The sequence below is a fragment of the Cavia porcellus genome, unplaced genomic scaffold (assembly GCF_034190915.1).
Source record: "Cavia porcellus strain 051 isolate PalLab524CR breed Dunkin Hartley unplaced genomic scaffold, mCavPor4.1 scaffold_28, whole genome shotgun sequence".
NCBI lineage: Eukaryota > Metazoa > Chordata > Mammalia > Rodentia > Caviidae > Cavia > Cavia porcellus.
Window position 1 is genome coordinate 31,258,667 of NW_026947511.1, and position 16,667 is coordinate 31,275,333.

Here is a 16,667-nt window from a genome sequence, read left to right on the forward strand (position 1 = left end):
AGAGCCAGTTTCTCTCCTACTGTTCTTTTACTTTCTCAAATAAACTTTGCCACTTTTTTGCTAATTTCATTCAATTCTTTGTTTATGGTAAAAAACATGGAATGCAACTCCAAGAGAGGTAAGTAATAAAGGATGTGGGCAACACACTTTTTAGAAACAAGCTACCTGATAACAAAAAGACTATCATATGATACAACCAAGTTGATATTCAGAGTATGATGGAAACCCCATGACAGACCATTTACCACTGTAAGATTCTGTCCGTTGGAAGTTGTTTTGCCCATGCATCCTGGCTGTGACTCATAGGCCACATCCATGCCAGATCAGGTTACATGGTTGCATCTTGTTTTTAGCCTCCTGTCCAGATCTTTGTGATTGACAGGTTGTATCCTGTCCCCCAGCCAGCCAGCCATGCCCTAATCTTCTACCTCATTACTAAGTAACTTTTGACATTTCTTCAGTTACATCAATTAGAATGGACTCCTTCTTACAGACAAACAAGTTCTTTTTAATTAAGAAAGACAAGGCTTGACTAAATGACAACTTGGTAACTTGAGGAAAAAAAAAAAACAAATTAATTTTCCTTGGCATGGTGACATATACCTGTAATTCCAGCATACAAGAAACTTAAGAAAGAAGACTGCCCTAAGTTTGAGCCTAGCTTGGGTTACTAAGACCAGGCCAGCCTGAACTACCTAGCAAGAGTTTGTCTTAAACAAAAAAAGAGAGAGAATTCCAATTCATGAACTGATCTGTAATGATCTCAAGATTGGGGGACAAAAATCTAAAAGGCAACAATGTTTTGGGGGGTCTGTAATTTTAACATTAAAACTACATACAACCCTAAAACATTACAAATTTTTAAAATATATTAAAACACTAAGCTATTCCTATATTTGTAAAAGTTCAATTTAATAGGACATATTAAGAGGAACATTTTAAAATTAAATACCATTAAAACCTAGACAGTGCTTGGAACTTCCTCAAATGTTTATATAAGTGGACACACAATTTGTTATTACACACGACAGTGTTCATAATTTTTACCTACATCAGTCCATAAAACAGAAACAAGGAAGTGAAACTATTTCCCATGAAAGTACTTACATTCCTGTTTAAAGGTAAAATATTCAGTAAGATGTCTGCATTCATGGTTGCCTCTCAGAAGAAATAATGTGCTTGGGTATAGAATCTTCAGGACCCATAAATATAAGACACACTGTAAAAGAAAAAGTTTCCAGTGAATTCATCTTGTATTTCTGTTTAACTAATTTGTCTGACCTTTACTCCTTTTCCTTTAACTTTATTACTCTTTATATCTATTACTCTTTGTTGCTTACTAAAATACAAGATCCATGAAATCATAGATTGTTATCTTACTCCTTCTGATTCTCCATGCCTAGAAAAGTACACAGCAAAGAGAAGAGCAATAAATATTTGTTGAATCAATGAGTCAATTTATTAGATTTATAGCTTATTCAATACAAAAATAATTAATGGCTTCCTTCTTAGGTCCACTAGTAAATACAATAATCATGTCAAAAATAATAGCAGCTAACATTCAGAGTATTTACAAGGGGTCAAGCACTATATAATTAACCCTCTTCAAAAAACGCTACGGAGTATTTATTATTATCATCTCTATTTTACAAATAAGAAAAACTGAAGCAACATACTTAAGTAACTTGTCCAAAATCACAAAACTCTTAAATAATAAGAGGATTCTAATCTCTTAATCTTAAGCTGGGGCCCAGGATATAGTTCAGTAGTACAGCTCCTGCCTGGCAAGTGTGAGGTCATAAATTCAATATACAGTACCAAAAAAAGAAAAAAAAAAAAACTTAAATATTATGACATGTTGCTTAAGGAAGGGAAGGGTCAAGTTTTATGTTTGTTTTGTTCATTATAGAAGTTGCCTTACATAAGGAAAGACCTTACGATCTACCCTAATTCAAAGAAAATACAACTTTATAATAAAAAGAATATTAAAATAAGTAGTACAAGCTGGGTGTGGTGGCACACTCTTATAATCCCAGTACTCAGGAGGCTGAGGCAGGAGTAACACTGCAAGTTTGAGACCAGCCTGTGCTACCAAGTGAGCGCAAGGCCATCCTGAACTTAATGGTGAGACCTTGTCTCAAAAAGACAAGAAACAAAACAAAAAACAAAAACCCAAATAGTACAGAACAAGCATTTCCCCAAATAGATATAGCATAAGAAAAAGACTTCAATTTACTTACTTGGTTAAAAAAAAAAAAAAAAAGGAAGGACCACTATATGGAAAGAAACATGGTTTAATCATATAAAGAAAAATTATGTTTAAAAGTTTAAGATATGTTGAAATGTATAACTATTCACATTTTTATTTTATTCACAAGGAAAAAAGCAATAAAACCAGGGAAATAGTTAATGGACTCAACATGAACTTACTGTTTTTGATTCTGTTATTTTCCTTTTATAATTAAATACAGTTACGAAACAATCTTATACAAGTATGTATACACTAACATGCTTAGGTGCTAAGGCTCTTAAAATTATTTTAACCAAACTCCCCAGAAATTTTTGTTAGGAAGAACCATTTTCTAATTTTGTTGAAGCCCTGAAGTAATTCAGAGAAAGTTAAAGTGTTGGGAATAAAACTGAATGGGAGGAAGAAAATTCACAATAAAAAAATTTGTAAGAGAAGCAGGAGGGACAGAGTCCAAAACTCCATTCCACACTGGGAATCTCAGCACACCTTAAAAAGGAAAGTATGCTGAAAACACTGAAATGAAAATTCATCACATAAAGCTTTTTTTTTTTTTTGTGGGGTGGAGGGTATCGGGAATTGAACTCATGATTTTGTGCTTGCCAGGTAAGCGCTTAGGCCACTAAGCTATACTCCCAGCCCCCTAAAAGCTTTAATATCAATTAGGAGAGATTATTAACAGCACAGACTTAAAGAGTCAAACTCCCTTACTTACTAACTAAAGTTACTAAGTAACTTTGGGTAAGTTACTTAGCCTTTCCCAGCCTCAAATTCCTTATCTATAAAATGAGTAAGATAATAGTACTTACCTCATAACAATGTTGTGAGGATTAAATTAATATCTGTTAAGTGCTTAGAACATGCCAGGAATACATTAATTGCACAACAAAAGTATCTATCAGTACAGCTTTGACCCAGCAGTTCTCTTTTAGAATCTGCTCTACAGAATACACAGAGATGAATTAATTAAACAGTTCACTGAGGCATCATTCATAATGTCAAAAAAACATGGGAACATCTTAAGGGTCTCCTAACAAGAAACTGTGACTTATTTATTCAATGAAAGACAACGAAGCTTTTAAGATAAATGTGTAGTTTTGTATTTGCTGATTTGAAAAGACATTCACAGTGTAAGGATGTATGAAGAAAGCAAGTAACAGAATGCTATAATATGGCTCTGTTTTCATTTCAAAAAAAGAAAGATGCTTTCTGTATTTATGTATTAGGGCAAAAAGGAGCAAAAATAATCATTTTGATAAATGATTAACAGGTCATTTTTTTGTTTGTTTGGTTTTGGGGGGGGGGTACGACAGGTCGAACTTACAACCTCGCACTCGCCAGGAAGGTGCTTATGCCACTGAGCTAAATCCCTGGCCCCAACAGGTCATTTTAATGACTCCCAAGCTTTTCAAACTAATTTCAGAATACACAAAAATTCTACAGGATATAGTTAGAATACACAAAGATTCTACATGGTATAACTGGGTCTTAATTAACCAATAAAAGAATCATAATATGCTTCAAATAATCAGAATTTAAACTTTTTCACATGATTTAATGCTTTTAGGGACAAGAAAGATAAATATACAAAAAAAAGATAAATATACAAATGAACAACATATCTTCTATTTTTTTATTTTTGAGACAAGGTTTCGTTGTGTAGTCCAGGCTGGCCCTAAACTTACTATGTACCCCAGGTTAGCCTCAAACTCACGGTGATTCTCCTGCCTAGGTCTCCCAAGTGCTGGGATTACAGGCATGTGCCACCACATTCACCTACAACGTTTCTTCTTAAAACTATAACAGGGCAGGGGGCTGGGGATTTAGCTCAGTGGCATAAGCACCTGCCTTGCAAGCAGGCAGTCGTGAGTTTGATCCCCAGTACCGATAAAAATGAAAAAGACAAAAAAAGAAAAAAAAACCGTAACAGGGCAATAAAAACTAAATAGTTTGTTCATAATTTCCAATAGGAAAAGGGCAATTATGATTATACAGATTAACAGGAAAGAAATTAAATAATCTGTAAAAAGAATACCTATAAATTCAGAATATGCAGAGGTACTGAAAAGAACCAAACACAGGTAGTTTTAGAAACTTATTATACTAGGAAGTAATAGATATAATCTACTTAACACTTAAAAGAACAAATCAAATGACAGTATATGATTATTACCTCTATACTAAAATAACCTCTGTCCACATAATCACCAAGAAAAAGGTATCGGGTATTAGCAGGTGATCCTCCTACTTCAAAAAGTTTCATCAGATCAAAAAATTGGCCATGGATGTCACCACACACTGAAACAAGAAGATTATTAGATATGAAAAAAACTTCCCGAAATAACAAGTAATACTTTAATTCTAATTTCTTTTACATAAGAGATAGTGAATGCTAACAAGTAATGACTGGGAAGGAAGTGGTTTCTGAAGAAAGATGATAAGGATTATGTGTAATCAAGCATTTATGTGCTTGAAACTCAGAATTAGATATAACAGATAAAATTTGAGGTCAGTGATAAACTTTTATTTCAAACTTTTTTGGTTTTTTGAGACAGGGTCTCTATGTAGTTCAGGCTGGCCTTCAACTAACTATGTAGTCCAAGCTGGCCTTGAACTCGTGACCTTCTTCTTGCCTCAGTCTCCCAAGCTACCACACCTAGCTAGTGACAAATTTACCTAAATTTATAAAGCTCCTTTTTTTAGAAGTCAGGATATATTTAAAACATGACAAAACTACAACAGTGGCACTAAAATCTCCATTCTAACTCAATACTTTCTGTTAATTTCTAAATGATCACCTTCGGTATCTGATTTGACATCACGGTATTTGTCTTGAATAAATGAAAGCAAAGTATTAAGTCAAGCAAGTATGGCCAGTAACAACTGATGAAACCTTCACAAATATATATCAGACTAATTTCTATACTCAGGTTAAGATCATGTTTATTCAATGAACGGCAAAAAATATACAGAAAATAATTTGCAAATCAAGATATTGTTCATGTAATATTAATTTAGTATATGACATGATTAAAAAACAGATTTGTACTGAGGCAACTCAATAGTGGTACAATAGAAATAACCATGTAAAACAAACACAGTTTACCTGTAATTGGAGCTTCTACTTCTATCATGGTTTTCTCTCTCCGAAGAATAGCAGCACCCTCATTGATAATTCTAAGTGCAATTTCTTCATCAACCCGACCTTCTTTTACTAGGTGGTTCTTCAGAACATCAACCCTGGGTATCCCATCCATATCAAATACTTCTTCAGATGTCAATCGATGAGTTGGAGGGAAAGGGACAGCTGTAATATTTTTACAATACAAAGTAAGTGACTATTAATATGTTAACGTAAGCCAGAATAGAAAGAAATCTTAAATATGAGGGAAACTACCATGTTCCTAATAAAAAGAAAAATGAAAAAGGTTTTCTAGTCAACTTGAATATAATCTTTTAGGGAAGTGTATCATTAAAGATTAAATAAGCCATTATATATGCTGTAACAAAATTGGTTCCATCAGTAAAACAGCCATTTAAAAGTTACATACTTGAATGAATTGCTTACCAAATGAATCAAGAGTTACTTTGGAGATATACAACTGAAAAAGTTGGTTGGGGATTTAACTCAGTGGCACAAGCGCCTACCGGGCAAGCATAGGGTTGTGAGTTCAACTCCCGGTGCCAAAAAAATAAAGAAAAAGTTAAACATTTTTCAGATCAAGGTAAGTTCACATTTTTCTCACTAAGCCAAGAAAAAAATTTTACTACTCTATTCGGTAAAAGATATTAATTTTTAAGATGCTGCATTTTAGATCACTCAAACTTTCTAACAATCAACAATGTAATTTTACTAATTGCTAAATTCTGCTCAAAATTCAGAATGCCCTAAAAATCCACTCTTTACCTCACTCAGTCAGACACAACTAATACTGTATGTTTTCATACATTCCACAGCAAGCCACACTGAGTAGTTGCCACTTCTTTAACCAAGAGCAGAAATGTCCACAGTCCACCTGAAAAAAAGACCTGTACACCACTTCCATGTCTGTGGGTTAGTTATCTACACACCAACACTTTTCTACCTCCCCCACAACTCAAGGAATATTTTTCTTTTCATGTCCGTATCTTTGAGCAACGACGTTTTCCTATTTCTTTTCCTTTTTTTTTTTTTTTTAAACCGGGAATTGAACTCACGACCCTGCGCTAGTCAGGCAGACACTTCTGCTGAGCTAAATCTCCAGCCATATTTTTGTTTTCAAAACCAACTTATACATCTTTTTGGGGTAGCGGGGATGAAACTATGCAATTCTGGCTGGCCTTGAACTCACAATGATCTTCCTGCCTCAGCCTCCCAAGTGTTGCAATTATAGGCATGTACCACACCTAAGAGTATATGTTAATATAACAATGAACAAGAAAATTTTAGAAAAATAAATAAATATATATATATATATATATATATATATATATATAATGTTGTTTGGTTGCTAGGTAAAGGAGCTGCAGTAGGTAATGTGGCAAACCAGAAGAAAAATGATAAAACAGAATTTGGACTAACGTAAACTGTTCAATACGAGATTACAATGTTTTTCATCAAAGCAATATTTTCAACCACTAGTTTGTCTGTTAACTCCTAAGATGTGTTAAAGCATTTCCATCTGGTTTTAGGGATTTAAGAGGTTTTTTAATCAGGTGTGATAGTGTACACCTGTAATCCCAGCACTTGGGAGGCTGAAGCAGGAGGATTGTGATCCAGGCTAGCATGAGTTATACAGCATGTTTAAGTTTTGGATTAAACAGCAAGACCCAGTCACCAAGGGTGAAGGCAGGGGGAGGGGATCCTACAAACAAAAAATTTTATTGCTGCTTCCAGGGTTTTTCATATAAATGAGTATGTACACACATGTACACAGGCAAACACACACGGCAGTGTTAACTGGCATTTTTTGGGGGGGGGGGCTTTCTGAGACAGGGTCTCACTATGCAGTTTAGGCTGGCCCTGAACAGTGATCCTCCTGCCTCGGCCTCCTAAATGGTGGAATTACAGGCATGAGCCACCAAATCTACCTATAAGGATTTTTTTTAAACTGAGGATTGAACTCCTATATGAATTTTTGGGGGAGAGGTCTTTTTTTTTTTTATCGGTACCAGAGATCAAACTCAGGACCACTTGCTTGCAAGGCAGGTGCTTATGCCGCTGAGCTAAATCCCCAGCCTCTGGAGGTCTTTTTTGAAACAGGATCTCACTATGCAGTTCAGGTTGGCCTTGAGCTCACTTTGTAGTGCAGGCTGGTCTCAAACTTCCAAGGATTCACCTGCCTCAGCCTCTCAAATGCTGGGATTACCAGAGTGCGCCACCCACACCCAGCTCTAAACTGTTACTTTTTTTTTTGGTACCAGGGATCAAAGGCACAACCTGGCACTTGCCAGGCAGATGCTTATGTAGCTGAGCTAAATCCCTGGCCCTCTCTATGAATTTTTTGGAGATTAACTTTCAGAGTATTTTTCCTACTCTTCTCTACCTATGAAAAATCTGAACATTGATGTAAGTGAATTTAATGTAAATGGTCAACAACTAGAATGAGTGAACAATGGGGGATTAGTTTGAACAACCATAAAAGTAGACATGGTGATGCGCACTTATAATTCCAGTACTCTGGGAGGCTGAGGTAGGAGGATCATAAATTTGAGCTCATACTGGACAATTTAGTAAGATTGAACTAGGAAAAGAGCTGGAGATATAACTTTGTGGAAAGACTTTAGGTTTTATCCCCAACACAAATAAATTAAATAAATAATCACCTCAAGTCACCAAGTTACCAACACTAGAAATTCTGATTAGGTAAAATCATTTTGACCAATCTGTTATGCTGAAAATTTTCCTGTAATGCAAATTTTGGCAAGAAAGGAATATTTATATAGTAATCAGTAAGGTACTGTACAATGAATTTTCACTTGTACTTAATGTATGGTGACAAGACCCAAAAGTAATTAATTTAAGAAGTTAGAAAACTAGCAATGATACAGATTGGTCAGGAACAGGGGAGACACAGAAAACTGTTTCTACCATGAAATGCTGGGAATTAACTGTGCTCAACTCTAAGCAAAGGCTGCAAACTTAACCCTAACAGGCCTGCAATTCCAATGTGGTGCAACCTGTGCCAAATTATCAACTTCACTCCAAAGTGCCATTCAGGTTACTGAGATCAGGCATTCTATTATGCTTCCCATTGTTACCATCCTTAGTCACTGTCCTAAATAGTTAATATATGTATACATTCTTCTGAATTTTTTTCTATATTATTTTCCTCACACCATTTTCTCACTGTTCTCCCTTTCAAACATTTTCACTGAGGTCTCCAGAATTCCTATCAGATTAAAAAAAAAAAGAAAAAACCAAAAGCACACTTTTCCCCTAAACTATGTAAAGCTCTTCAGAGAATGCTGTCTTCACTTCCGTAGCTTAATTAAATGTTGGTTCTCCTGAAGAACAATACTACTCTCATATACACATTTCTGTGGTACTGTGGTTTGAATCTAGGGTCTTTGCACTGAACTACATCTATATCCTTTTTTTTTTGAGACAGAGTCTTACTAAGTCCCTAAACTGTACCAGCTGGGGTCGAACTTCCAATCCTCCTGCCTCAGTCTCTTAGGATGCTGGGATTATAGGCATTTGCCACCAGGCCTGATATTGTCAAATACTTTTCAAAATTCAGGTGCTGTTTATTTTCTATTGCTAAGCCTTCTTTTAGCCCTCCATCATCATTTCCAACATCACGCCACTCAGAAAACAAAATGCCTTTTTCTTTGAAGTGCATGCCTTCTAGTATTTACCCTTGTCTCTGTCATCTATCTATTCAACTTCTATTTATCTCTCACACTTTTCCTAAACTTAGGTTCCTGCTCTACAAGCCTTTTCCATGCCTTGTGGATAACCTATCTAAAATTTAAAAACCTGAGAAGCTTGAGCTTTTCTTCGTACTTACTGATTCACCTCTGAAGCACTGAACTACAATCTCTCACCAAATGCTATGTTCTTCTGTTTTATGATCGTACCAAGAACCTATAGAGTCCCTTTTTATCAGCTCCTATTTAGATATTTACTATTTCTTTATAATTTTTTTTTCATTGAAACAGGGTCTTATGATGTAGTTCAGGCTGGCCTTGAACTCACTAAGCAGCCCAAGGCTGGCCTTGAACTCACTAAGGCCTCAAATTTGGCACAATCCTACCTCAGCCTCCCAAATGCCGGCATTACAGGCGTGTGTCACCATGCCCACTCCTTACAATTGTGAAGCAACTTCACAATCCACCCACTTTTAGAACAACATTCTGAACTGTCTTTTCCTTTTGTCCTTTTATACTACCTGCCAGGCTAAACCCCAATTCTTAGATAACTTAGCTTACAAAATTGGGAGTGCTGAGTATTGGGGGTCAACAAGTCCTAAATAATTCTCCAGCTTGTTTTTGTCACTTTGGTCTCCAGGACTCTGAATAAACTCCCTCATCATCCTATAAATACTATAACCTCTTTGATTTTGTCCCATTCCACAATATAGAGTACCCTCTTACAGACTCAAATCTCAACCATCTTGTTTCAAGACTGGCTTCACTACATAAAATCCAAATTCTTTAACATAATATGAGACTTCTCATGATCTGACACCCTATCTACAATTCTACCCTAATTTTCTACCACTACTTCACGTTCCAGATACATTCTATGCTGTGGACACCACCTTTCATTTTTTTCATTTCTGTTATTAGCAATAGGTTGTTCTTGTTTTTTGAGACAAGAAAGAAAAGAAAGAAGTAATTTCTTTCCATCTCTGTACTTTGCATGCCTGCATTGGGGGAGGGCACTTGTTCCATGTTTTGTCTAATTTTTAGTTCATTTCAGTATTCCAATTCTTTTCCTGATCTTTCTATATTAATAGTGCCCCCTACTTTGTGGTCCAAAAGCACAGGACATCGTGCACATCTATTATTACAACACTTACCAATTACACAATGAATACCTGTCTCTCCTACCAGTTTATGAGGACCTTGGGAGGCATCATTTGTACATATCCAGGGATCTAAAACAAAGATACTAATAGACGTTTGCTGAATTAATAAGTTTCCAAAATACTCCTATATCTTGGTACTGCTTTAATTAGCAATGACAATACATTTATAGGGTTTTATTTATAGTTTGCAAACTACTTTGACATACATAATTTGACATAATTCTTAGACACACTCTATGAGTATGATCAGACAGGTTTTGTCTCCACCTCACAAATAACCTAACAGATTCAGGGATGTTAATATAGCGTCCCAAAATGTTTAGTAAGGAAAATATCCATGATTGAAACTGCAATCTAAGGGCTTCTCTGATACCATCTGTCTTTTTGTCAACATAATGACAATTATGTTTTGACTAACGAGGTCAGCAAAAGGCTTTTCATCAGCCTAAGATAAGCAAGGATTGGTCACATGCCCTCAAAAAAGTTCAATAAATTCAACAGCAGTGTCATCAAAATTTCAAGGTATCCATTGGTCCCTTTTAATTTTTGATGATTCTTTTTTTTTTTTTTGTCTTTTTCCTTTTTACCGGTACCGGGAATCGAACTCACGACTGCCTGCTTACAAGGCAGGCGCTTATGCCGCTGAGCTAAATCCCCAGCCCCTTTTTGATGGTTCTTAAAAATCTTTCCCTCAATATTGGATTTTTTTTTTTTTTGGTTTTTGTTGTGGTTATCACCATTATATGTCTCTGAGACTTAAGAGTTCTGTTATTACTGCTTTTCTAACTCCAAGTCCTTTTGATTCTTTAAATTCTGTCAATTCCCTGATATCTTCATTGTCATAATCGTAGTTCAAATTCTTATTTACTAGAAAAATCTAATCTCTACTATTCTTCTTCCTTAATTAAAGCACAACTAGATTGACCTATAAAAAATTTTTTTTAGGTCATCCTCTCTCTCATACGGGGGATAGAACCCGAGGTACTTTATCACTGAGTTAACTCACCCCATTACCACCCCTTTTTTTTATTCTGAAACAGGACCTATATTGTTCAGGCTGGCCTTAAACCAGTGATCTTTCTGCCTTAGCCTTTCAGGTAGCTAAGATGGCAAGTGAATGCCATCAAGCCCAGCAGTAGCTTTTTTTTTTTTTTTTTTTTTGGTACTGGGGATCGAACTCGTAACCTCATGCTTACCAGGCAGGCGCATGAGCTAAATCTCTGGCCCTAGCAGTAGCTTTTTTTTTTTTAATTTTTATTTAAGGAGAAAAAAGAAAAAAAAAAAAACAAAAAAAACAGAAAAGGGTACAAGTTATACAGAATTTCAGAAGAAATAAACAGTAGGAAATCACTAGTTAATAGATTACATATTGTCATCTTAGAAATAGTTGTTCAAGTTACAAAATTAAAGCATATAGAGTGGACATTCAAACAGTGAGACTGCAAACAGTTCTGTTCAATGATCCAATAAAACTCAGTAATATGGTTACTTCTCTTACACACTTAAATATACATGCAGTTATGTCCTCTAGAGTACTTTCCTTTCCTCTTTTGTACAATGACAATTACACATTTTGGGTTTTATTACTCCCACTGTTCTTATTACTTTTTTTTGAAGAGAGTAAAACCACATATGACATAACAGGACAGAGTCAGTCAAATCAAAAGGATGGACATAATACATAATATAAAAACAAAATACAAGGTGATCAACAATGGTTACCATAATGCCTCTTGCTATCTTAAAAAGAATTGCCTATATCATCAGTTATAATAAAATTGAACAAAACAGTAAAGAACAAAACCAATAAAACCAAAACACTGCAGACATTAGAGGACTTCAAGTATCTTCTTAATAAGTGAAAAATAGAAAATTCTCTTATTTTCACAGTCTCTTTTCACTGGCCATTTTCAGTTATTTGAATGACTCTGTCATTCCAACCTTTGCCAGCAGCTACAGTTGCCAAATTCAGTCAATCCCCAAAGCAAAATTAGTCTGACTCTTTAAAACTGTTGCTTATGTTTTGTTGCTATATCCAATCTGATAGCCAATATATGTCTACTGTATCAAATCTGGTTTATCTCTTTCTGTTAATTCATGCTTTAGTCATTTCTCACTTCATCTACAGATAACCCACTTTAAGCCTCTGCTCCTTTTCATTACTTGTTTCACACAAGACCAGAGTTATCATTCAAAAACTAAAATGAGGGTCACTATTTGACTTTGAAATTGTTGATAATTGCCGGGTGTGGTGGCTCATGCCTGTAATCCCAGCACTAAGAAGGCTGAAGCAGGAAGATCATTTCGAGTTAGAGACCAGCCTGGGCTACAAAGTGAGCTCAAGGCCAGCCTGAACTGCATGGTGAGACCTTGTCTCAAAAAACAAAAACAACCTATTGATAATAACAGTGAAGACTTTCATGTGCAATACTTAACATTAATCACACCACACACACTGTCTCCATTAACCTCCCAAAACCCTCAGAAGATTTTACTAACTCTGTAGAGGAGAAAAGTAAGGCTTGTGAATGTTAAGTATCTTGTTCATGGTGAGAATCCTAGCCTTAGAACTAGGATTCAAATCCAGGTAGTTTAACTCCAGAGCTTTGCCCTTAATCATCCAAAGGCCATCCCTGCTTACTACCTTAAATTTCAGCTCCTTGACTTGGTATACAAAAGATCCTTTCCAACTTCATCCGCCACTCCTTGCCAAACATTTTACATTTATTGCCATATGCAACTCTATGCCTTTTGGCTTGTTTTCTCTACTCTACTCCTATGTTGTCTAGAGAAATCAGACTTATTCTTCAACTACCTCAAAAGATTACCCTTTTAGTGATGCTTTTTTTTTTCCAAATTAAGATAGTCAATTTCTTCTTCCTCTTTTTTTTTTTTTTTTTTTTTGTCTTTTTGAGACAGGGTCTCACTGTGCAGTTCAGGCTGGCCTTGAGCTCATTTTGTAGCCTAGCCTAGTCTCGAACTCGCAACGATCCTCCTGCTTCAGCCTCCTGAGTGCTGGGATAACAAGTGTGAGCCACCACATCCGGCAATAGTCAATTTCTTCTGATTATCATTCTAGTAGGACTTGTTTCCAACTCCTCATATTATTTATTTATAATGTCTCCCCCCACTAGATTGCCAGCACTCCAAAAAAATCTATCTTATTTAACATCTTTTAAAATTGTGCATCTTCAATCCCAAGCACAATGCCTGTTAAACAAGTAAATGTTACCATCTTCTGCATATTTCAACTCTACCTATCCTTAAAGGCTTCTTTCCTCCTATATAAAACCCTTCCTAGATCATTCCACTCTAGTCATTACTATCTCCCTTCAAACTCAGAACACTTGCTCACTATGCCACTCTACTGGCAAGTATTAATCATGCTTGTCCATATGAAATTAAGAAACTTTTTTACAAGTATTTACTTCCCGATGGATCAGGGCTGCTTTTCATCTTTTCTTACTTTGGCTGGCTCACCACCATTTTAAAGCATACAGCAGAAATTAATAAACAGTTGCTATTTGAGTTCTTTGATTCAGAATTTTATATACCATATAAGGATGTTCAATTAACATCACCTTATTTCATCTCTTTGTATGGTGCAATGAAGTCGTATGATTGACTCTAAAAAATACTTCATTTAATAAATCCAGGTTGTTTTCATCAAACTTTTCCTTACAATTCTTGGCAATTCATTTAATAGCTCTGGAACTTGAAGCTTTTGCCTTTCTACTGTTCTAATGAGCATCTGTATTTCCTATTTGGCATTTTCCTTCTAAGATAATTTGTTACCATAGTGTTCTCTCTCTCTCATACACACATACATTATATTTTCTGTTCCTTTGCTTTCTCTTGGACACAAGGCACTGAAGATTTATTTTAGTATGTTTAAAAGTTTGATGAGGGTGGAAAGAAAAACAAAAATCATTTTTAAGAGTTATCTTTTTTTTTTGTCTTTTTTGAGACGGGGTCTCGCTGTGCAGCTCAGGCTGGCCTTGAGCTCACTCTGTAGCCCAGGCTGGTCTCAAACTTGCAAAGATCCTCCTACCTCAGCCTCCCAAGTGAGTGCTGGGATTACAGGCATGAGCCACCACGCCGGGCAAGAGTTATCTTTTTACACAGGTAAATCTACAGAATATATTTTATGCACGAAACTTACAGTTCAAACTGTTCTGAAATATGAAATACAACTAGTAAACACTGAAGAAGCTTTTGGGTCATCTGAAAATACGTAAGAAAATTAATCAGTCCCAATAAAACTAAGATACTGACAAGTGTGGCCAAATGGCCTCAGAAGACAAGAAAATTAATCAGTCCCAATAAAACTAAGATACTGACAAGTGTGGCCAAATGGCCTCAGAAGACAGCTGAAAACAGAACCTAAAAAATCTTAATGCTGCCCATTTAGAAATACATTCAGCCTAAAACAAAACATAAACACTTCACAAATTTGGTCCAATCTGAAAGTGTGGTAATTTATAGCTAAAACAAACAAAGAACTCTAGCCATAAAGAGAAAATGTTGAACGTAAAATAAAATTGTCACATTGGAGTTACTAAATGAACATATACACAATTTAGACAATGCTCTCTAAATGATAAAGGTGAATTTTTGTATTGTGACTAACAGAATTGGTAATTTCAAGGACAACATAGCTTTACAAATCTGGGACCTACAGTAGATGGAAAATGTACATTTTTATAGTATCGTGGAAAATATGTAAGTATTTGAACAATTCATGTCAAGTAAATTTTGGGGAGAGGAGAAAATACATTGAAATTCATTTTGGGTTTTAGTTACCAACCAGTTTTGCTGATGGGAAGTAAAGCAAGCATGTTTATACAGCTATATGTTTTCTCCTAGTTTATTTCTATTTCTTATTTGCAACTTAACTAAAGAACAAAAATGCTTAACAGAATATAATTAAATGGGCTTAGATTATTTCACCCAATTCATTTGTGCTATGGTCAATTTCATTTTTTAAATTTTTTTAATTTTAAAGAGAAAAAATTTCAAAACAAGATAATAGGAGAGTAACAATGTTTAATACATTACATATTGTTATCTGTAAATTAGTCACTAAGAGTACAAGATACAGGCATTTAATTGTCCAAACAATATTAGCACAAACCTTTCTTTTCAATGAACTAAGAGAAATTAGTAGTATAACTATCTTAACTATCATATATAAATAATGTTTTTTCCCTTCATTTTCTTCATTCTTCCATCCCCGTTTTTCTCTTTGCTTTTGAAGTTGATTATCAATTTCAAAACAGAAAGAATTTGATCTGAGCCAGCAACTAAACTAGGCTCAGAACCAAATTTAACCAGGAAACCTAATCACACATAATCAGTGACATGTAATTGTTACTAACAATGTTAGTCACAAGCTTATCACATTTATACATGAATCAATGACAGTATTTAAATCATTCAAACGTCACAAGAAGTAAATTTTAGGCATTTAATACTAAACTTTGAAAGATCTGCATCTCTTTAAAGCTGGATGTGATGGTGTACAGCTATAATTCCAGCAATGGGGAGACTGAGGCAGGAAGATTACCATGAGTTAGCCTGTGTGGACTGCACAGTCAGTACAAGGCCAACCTGAACTACAAAGCAAAGCTCTTTGTCTAAAAAGTAAAATAAATAAATAAAATTAAATCTTATCCAACAAGGTGGAGATTGTGGTGAATGCCTGTAAATTCCAGACCTGAGGAGGCTAAGGCAAGCTGATTGTAAATTCAAGGCCAATCTGGACTGCACACTGGTAGTAAAAAGCACTATTTAAAAAACAAGGGATCGGGCTGGGATCCCCAGTATCAATTAAAAAACAAAAAAAAAAACAAAAAAAAAAACAAGGGGCCCAGGTATAGCTCAGTTGTAGAGTGCCTGTCAAGTGTGCCTGAGGCCCTGAGTTTGATGCCCAACACTGCCAAAAGAAATAAGTAAAAAACACAATAAGGAAAACCAAAACAATACTGTAACCATAAAATACAGGACTTCTCAATAGGATATAGAATATAAAGTTTAGATACAATAAAAAAAAGTTTCAGGGAGTAAAAGACTACTTGTATTTAATACCAATGATTGCTTTCATTGTATTACTATGAAATGGTATAAAATAGTACACCCTGAACTTTACAAATTTACATTTTTTAACAAGTTCAGCTTAAACTGAAAAAGTGCAGTGGTCATTAATTTTCAGAATCACCAAATAGTACAAAACTGAATGTAAAAGGCGAAAAAGAGGCCTGGAAATGAAATTTAAAATTGGAATTTTGGGACTGTAGCAAAGACAAGACTTCCAAGTAACTATACAACAAGCTAGAGACAAGACTCTAGTGCAAACTAATCTGTTATACACCGTTTCTACACACGTGCTCCCTATCAGAAATTCT

At 35.2% G+C, this 16,667-nt stretch overlaps 1 protein-coding gene across 7 annotated transcripts in view; it reads right to left on the reverse strand.

The window, feature by feature from the left end:
• Positions 1 to 16,667, reverse strand: part of Ppp3cb (protein phosphatase 3 catalytic subunit beta) — a 53,961-nt gene that overhangs the window by 35,233 nt on the left and 2,061 nt on the right. For all 7 annotated transcript variants that reach the window (XM_063239331.1, XM_063239333.1, XM_063239332.1 and 4 more), the window contains exons 2-4: positions 5,355 to 5,555; positions 4,422 to 4,546; positions 1,108 to 1,219 (exon numbers count right to left, since the gene is read on the reverse strand). In XM_063239331.1, coding sequence (XP_063095401.1) covers positions 1,108 to 1,219; positions 4,422 to 4,546; positions 5,355 to 5,555 — 438 coding nt within the window. The remainder of the gene's footprint in view (positions 1 to 1,107; positions 1,220 to 4,421; positions 4,547 to 5,354; positions 5,556 to 16,667) is intronic.